Source organism: Carassius carassius, chromosome 4, assembly GCF_963082965.1.
Source record: "Carassius carassius chromosome 4, fCarCar2.1, whole genome shotgun sequence".
NCBI lineage: Eukaryota > Metazoa > Chordata > Actinopteri > Cypriniformes > Cyprinidae > Carassius > Carassius carassius.
Genome location: NC_081758.1, coordinates 9691756 through 9699255, shown reverse-complemented (window position 1 = coordinate 9699255; position 7500 = coordinate 9691756). Strand labels below are relative to the sequence as shown.

General features: G+C 39.0%; 1 protein-coding gene across 4 annotated transcripts in view; it reads left to right on the top strand.

Annotated features, from left to right (window-relative positions):
• LOC132133461 (microtubule-associated serine/threonine-protein kinase 4-like) overlaps positions 1-7500 on the top strand; it is a 133593-nt gene that overhangs the window by 55176 nt on the left and 70917 nt on the right. Inside the window, exon 1 of one of the 4 annotated variants that reach the window (XM_059546332.1) lies at positions 5812-6001. The exons of the other annotated variants lie outside the window; for them this stretch is intronic. Within the exon in view, the coding sequence (XP_059402315.1) occupies positions 5963-6001 (39 nt within the window). The 5' untranslated portion in view covers positions 5812-5962. Of the gene's footprint in view, positions 1-5811; positions 6002-7500 lie in introns of those variants that run through there. 4 annotated transcript variants of the gene reach the window in all.

Sequence of the window (7500 nt, the reverse complement as noted above, 5' to 3'; positions counted from 1 at the left end):
GCACTGTGAGCAGGTGCCAGGTCGTGCTGAAAAATTAAATCTTCATCTCCATAAAGCTTTTCAGCAGATGAAAGCATGAAGTGCTCCAAAATCTCCTGATAGCTAGCTGCATTGACCCTGCCCTTGATAAAACACAGTGGACCAACACCAGCAGCTGACATGGCACCCCAGACCATCACTGACTGTGGGTACTTGACACTGGACTTCAGGCATTTTGGCATTTCCTTCTCCCCAGTCTTCCTCCAGACTCTGGCACCTTGATTTCCGAATGACATGCAAAATTTGCTTTCATCCGAAAAAAGTACTTTGGACCACTGAGCAACAGTCCAGTGCTGCTTCTCTGTAGCCCAAAGTGGCTTGACCTGGGGAATGCGGCACCTGTAGCCCATTTCCTGCACACGCCTGTGCACGGTGGCTCTGGATGTTTCTACTCCAGACTCAGTCCACTGCTTCCGCAGGTCCCCCAAGGTCTGGAATCGGTCCTTCTCCACAATCTTCCTCAGGGTCCGGTCACCTCTTCTCGTTGTGCAGCGTTTTTTGCCACACTTTTTCCTTCCCACAGACTTCCCACTGAGGTGCCTTGATACAGCACTCTGGGAACAGCCTATTCGTTCATAATTTCTTTCTGTGTCTTACCCTCTCGCTTGAGGGTGTCAATAATGGCCTTCTGGACAGTAGTCAGGTCGGCAGTCTTGCCCATGATTGCGGTTTTGAGTAATGAACCAGGCTGGGAGTTTTTAAAAGCCTCAGGAATCTTTTGCCGGTGTTTAGAATTAATTAGTTGATTCAGATGATTAGGTTAATAGCAGGTGTGCAATGAATCTAAAATATATGAAAGTTTAATTTTTATCATTACATTATGGAAAATAATGAACTTTATCACAATATGCTAATTTTTTGAGAAGGACCTGTATTTTATGTTCAAAATTAACAATATAAATGATTTTCACACCGTTTCCCCCAAAATCAACACAATGAAGACTATTTAATAATTTTAATTTATATATACAGATAGAACAATACATAGTTAATTTTTTTTTTATCTTTTCAAAATCACTCTCTTATATTTACCTGCATTTATTTATTGGCATCACAGGAATGATTTATATTTTAAAATATATTAAAATAGAAAACAAATTACAAATTACAAATAAAATGCAGTCTTGGTAAGCATAAGCAACCTCTTTGAAAAGCATAAAAAAAATTTTTTGACCGGTAGTGTAGCGATAAACAAAAATTTACACCTACATCACTTTTACTAAAAGGCCTACTAAATAGTTTTAAACTGATTCTTTGAAATGGAAACCTTTTGAAATGTTTCAAAACAATGAATGAAACCTACAGTACCAACTTGAATGCTACTTTTTCTGCTGAAATTCATATATCCTATTAAAAGTCTTAAAGTTCTCCAGCTTCAATCTAATCTAATAGGATAGGTTTAGAAAATAGACTAATAAAACATTAGTGGCAGTGCTGCTTAAGTTTTATATTGCCAGATCAAGAGTCTTAATTGTGAAATATTGATTTGATGCAATCATGTAATATGATATTTAAGAAAGTGATTCTATTGCATGGCATTGTTATGTGCTCTGATGTGATGCTCATACTGCAGGTGCTCTGTGGTGGCCATCAGGCTTGTCCTTGGTGTTTGATGTGTCAGTAAAAGCGTGCTGTTATCAGGTCTGGTGGGACAGACTGTGACTGGAATGGTTTCAGGTCTGTGAAGCAGCGTTGTGTGTGTATGTGCGCGTTTGGTCTCTGCAGGCCCCTGGCTCATATCCTTACGCCCCTGACAGACTCAGATGGGCTAGAATGGAGCCCGACCTCACAGGTCACTCAATCAACCTTCACCACAGGCCCCTCTGCCCTCACCTCTGAAGCCCCTTTCCACTTTACATCTCTTTCTCTATCTCTCCGTTTTCTTTAGACTCTTTAGACTTCCATATGGAAGGCTCTCAAGTCTCCCACCCACTGAGAGAAAAGAGGTCTCTCACATCCTCTCATGACCATTGGCCAAAGTTCCCTTCTTCACCTGTTATGACCTCAGCATGACCCTGCACTGCCCATCTCCCTCGTTCCTCATCCTCATGTTCGTCCTCCTCAGTAATAGACAGGATGCACCATGCAATTTATGCTCATCCTTTGTTAGTCCTGGAATTTCCTACAAAATAGTTATAAGCCTATCCACAACGCTAATCCTAAACCTAACCTATTGTATCCTTACAAGACCGTCTAACAAATCTTTAGAGTTATTAATCAAATTCATATCTTGAGAGGTGCTCTCTGTTAGCATTTCAAAGGTTATTGCTCGACTGAGGGATTCATTTAGTCTGAATACATGGCAAATTATTATTATTATTATTATTAGCTTTCAGTAGCTAAGGATGGATGTTCACCAGAGATTGGTCATGGTTATGGTATCTATGAGGATTTTGAGAGTACAATAATAATAATAAGTAATTGTTTAATGTATTTATAAAAATGTATTTCTTAGGGCTGTCAAATTTCCCTCAAAGTGATAGTTTACCCAAAATGGACAATTCCGTCATTTACTCACTCTCAAGTCATTCCAAACTCATTAAGAGTGTCATTCATCTTTGGAGCACAGATAAAGATATTTTTAATCAAACCTAATAGATTTATGTCAGCACATTGCAAATCTATTCATCTAAAACCTTGATGCTTCAAAATGTTAATAAAATGATTGTGAAATTAATGCACATGATGTACAAACATTGATTTATTTGAACAAATTTAATTTAAGCTTTTATTTACATATAAACATTGATCAATACGCATGCATAGAGAACATCAAATATTGTAAACGTTGAAGCTCAATCGTGCTTATTTGATAGGAAAATAAAGCTCATTGTTTATCGTGCATCAAGCAAGAACTGTTGAGCTTATGTTTTTTTTGTTTTTGTTTTTAAATGTGAAAATGTTTGAAACCAAGAATGTGCACATAATTTGAAATTACAGTTTTGTTGTTCTTCCTAAAGACTGGACAGAGGAATTACTATAGGATCCAATGATGTTCCTAAACCAACAAGGATGTTGTTGTACTTGGGTAATTGCATGCAGCGGTTGACTCAATTGTTTTCTTCATTGAATGTGTTTCCTGTGGTTCTACAGGAAATAAGTGTGATGGTATGACTTTTCGCTTTTGTCAGTAAAGTGGTTTCCAGCCAATTATGTTTTCAAGTCCTGCATGGGTTGAAAAGCATTGTTGTCGAAAACCGTTTCCTTGAATTCACTTGAGGAAGTACAGTGTTTGCATTAATTTCCCGCCACAGGGAGCTTTCCCAAAACCAAATAAGAAATGACAAGTGCTTAACAGTAACTAGTTGTCTTTTTTACTCTAACTTTTAAAAAGGGAATGTTGTAGCCTAATTGTTTCCTTCTCCTACCATTCACTGTACTTGCTGAATCGGGACTAATTCTCCCAGGATAATCTTCCACAATTGTTCCTCTACAGAGAAGAGACATATTTTAATCCAAGCTCTTTGCCTCAGTTTGAAAGAATTGTAAAATGCCAACGTCAGATTACGCTTCTTATCATTCTTTCACCAAATGCAGGCAAACTGTGGTGGCTGAGCTGACGAAGAAGAGTTTATTACATTTTTGCATGTTTGACCTTCTAAAATAATTTTCATACATATTCTTCAGGTATCTGTCAATCTTTCGCTTTTATTTTTATTTTTTTGCTGCTCTGTAACGTATCGTTCAAGCTACGCTGGAGAAACAAGGAGAACTGGGGGGAACCTACTTAATATTCACATGGCAGTCACGGTGAATTGAAATGAATGAGTGAGAAAGACTGAGGGTATGTTAGAGTTGGAGCAAGAGAGTGTGTTTGTGTGGGAAGGTGAGAGAGTGTGGGAGAGAGGGCGAGCAAGAAAAAAAAACACAGTAGACTGTGAAATTGACGACTGGGATTGGCACGATGGCTGTCGCTTAAAGTTTCATCTCTACATGTTAAGAAGACTGCACTGCTGTATAACACTCCAGGAGTAATAAGATTGGCGAATGGATGCCTTAAAAATACCACTACAGCTGCCCATGAAATCACACCATATTGACTCCCGATATGTAGCTGGTTCTGGGATAATTAGTTTTTGGAGGGCATCTTACTTGGAAAAACCAGGTCATACCAGCTTACCGGTGATCAAGTTGATGGAACATGGTAGCTTTTTTGGTGCCATTGCTATATAAAATGACCTACGAGATGGACTTTGACCTTGCCAAATGATAGTCTAGCTATGTATTGCTGGACTTTTGACTGTAAGCATTAGTTCTAGTCCACTTGCCATCTTATTTTTGGCATTGCTTTTTTGCCAAATCTGTAAAATTACCAAAGCTGTAACCATAGTGGAATACTTTTCTGCTCCTCAATATAGGGAATACTTGAGTGCCACAAACAAACTCTGAGTATCTCCCTTAGTGCCTTGTGAACCATTGATTATTCTATCTTTAAAAAAATGCTCATTGCTAACACAAATTGCTACCTGTCTTGACTCCTCTAAGCATTCAGCTGCTGAGAATAGCAGGATGTTCAAAACTGCATATTTTCAAAAGCTACTGGTTGGGCAAGATGGCTTTACCAAATAGTCTTAGGGACAAGTTTGCCAATTTACAACCAGCTTTGTTACTGTCAGATGCATAGGCGTCATTAGCAGGAGAAAAGGTTGGACTGGGACTAAAATGAACTTTCACCAAGTACCAAATGCAACCCAAAAAAATCTATGTTCACATTCCATATAACAGGTATCTAACTATCTTCCCAAATTTGTAATAGTTTATAAATAAATGGCCAGTACATTTTCTTAAGTCCCCAGCCATTGGCAGGCTTGGCAAATAGTTAATTTACAACTCTGAGGAAACCTCTCACAATTTTGCTGGTTCCTAGTTTACCTGACCCTGATGTAATTTGTTTCCTAGGGGGCGGTCACACTGGATGTGTTCATTCTTGTGTTCAAAAACCTATGCATGCATTTGCCATTTTCTCATTGCGCAAGACACTGAAAAAAAACCCCATGTGAATGGCAACAGAAAGACCAGAGACACCAGCTGCATATTCATGAAAGTAGCAACGCTGCTTTAAAATGGAAAATACTTTTTGAGAAGGTTTTGTTGTTCAAACTTGTTAATGTTTGAAGGCAACTGTCAGCTGTGACTTATCACAATAATGAAGAAAGTGCTTGCAAACTTGCACCGTTAAGAGCACCCTGTGCTCTTATTGTGTGTTCCTTTTATCTTCTTTGTGGCCAATTCACCCTGGCCATGACCGTAGAGGCTTCTGACCTTCACTTCAGACTCCTTATCTGCAGCTCCAGTTGAAAGACAAATAGGAACTCAATACTGTTCAACATCAGTTTGCTAACACCATTGACCAAATGTGGACACACACACCGGATGCCAGCTGCATTGTTTAGTGCTGGCAAAACAATGCGCAACAGGATTTCCTGTCTCTTTTTACCCTGCAAGCACTCACTCTGGGCGCCACAGAACATGCCTGTTTTGGGGGTTGGTGGGTGGAGGGAATGAATCGACGGCCCTCAAGGGATTTTACAGTGAATTTCAGCTGCTGGTCTTTTACCACCCCCCCACCCCACTCTTCTCTCGTCCCTCCTGCTTTCCCTATCTCCCCTACTCTTCCATCAAACATTCATTCACAAGCTCTCTCTCTCTCTCTTTCACATGCTCACATCCTCTCTTCTCTTCAAACACGTACAAGCTACCTCATTGTGCTGAAGTTCAAAGAGAGCGAAACGACGTGTCAGCTGACCGTCCCCCTCCAATCAGATAAGTTCTGATGTAAGTCTTTAGCAGCTGCTGGAATCAGGTGGAGTGTGCCTGTAGGATCGCAGGAGCGCTAGAGGAGGCAGCACGGTGCTGTATGGCTAAGTAGCAGCGAGACGCGCGCGCACACACAGAGAGAGAGTATGCGCTCTGCCCCTCCGGCATGGATGAGTCCAGCATTCTGAGGAGACGCGGGCTACAGGTAGGAAATATAGAGCGTCGCAGATGTGGGTGTTTGCCGCTTCGTTGGTAGTTTTGTAGCTTTTGCTTGAACACTTGGGTGTGGGATGAATTACAGAATAGAGTCTGTGTCTCTGCATGCTGAAACATCCAAATGCTGCACTGGAAGACAAAATGTGTGAGTTTTGTCACTGAAAAGACAGCAAAGTGCAAATATTGGTAATGATTTCTCTAACTCTGAAAATAGGTTCTATCTTGTGAATTTCCTTTTAAACAAGATCAGCGACTTTACAAAACTGTTAAAAGAACAGAAATGTATTTATTTACAAGAAATTTATCTTTTTAAAAGAAGTTGTCTTTGTTAGACTGAGTTCTCGGTGATCGTAATAAATCATTGAAGTTTCTGACAGAACACTTTATATTGAGGTGTCTGAGAGCATATTTAATGCATTTTAATATATATATATTTAATATAGATTTTTTTTTTTGTATTCATTGTTGTATGCTATTATCACTAATATATTCCAAACCAATATGACTTTCTTCTGTAGAACACAAAAGAAGATAATTTAAAGAAATTTCTCAAAATATCATCTTTTTTTTGTGTTCCACAGATGAAATAAAGGTTTGGAACCACATGAGGGTGCATAAATGGTGATGGAATTTCTTTTTTGTATGATCTATCCCTATATTTGGACGGCAGTGTGAGTTTATCAGGACTGGTCATCCATCCATTGGTGGTTAATCTCTTGAAATGGTGAAATTAAAGAGACTCTTGTAGTCTTTTCTTTGTTTAGGCTAGGGAAAGGACACTTGTTTCTAAACTCTGTGCGCTGTGGACATCACCACAGTTGGCGATAAAACAAAGAGATTGTTTGCCCTGAGGACAAGATTCAGAGTTCTGCTGTATGATTTCATATGGGACATGGTGTTTTCATTTGTCAGTCAAATACATTTCAGTGCAATGATTCACGCTCTGTATTGCCTCAGGCTATGATCTCATGCAGTAAATCAGAGACTGGGGGGACTGGGACAGGCAGGAAACTTCCTGAATTGAGTTACTGTTGTAATTGTCACTACAGCAGAGAAAGTGAGTGTTATACATGGCTAAATTTAGACAGGTTGATGTCGGTGAGAAGGTTGAGTCCGTTAACTGCTTTACGTCAATTACATCAAGGTAGCTGCAGCATGCAGGGCAATTGTTCTGAGACCCACTAAACACATAGTGTCACTTCTAATTGTGTTTGGGAGAGTTGAATATAACTAAGTTGGCGTTTAAATCTAAAGGCTTGTTTACACCAAGAGTGGATATTCTGTATTTGTCTGACAGGAGAGAAATAATGCAACACTTTTCCCTATTCATTCATTAATTTGTTTGTTTGTTCGGTCATTCGTTCATTCATTGTATTTTTTGCATTCATTTATTCTTGTATTTTTTGCATTTATTTTTTTCAAATTTTTTTATTTTTATTTACAATTTATTTTTGTAATTCTTGTATTCATTTATTCTTGTATTTGTTT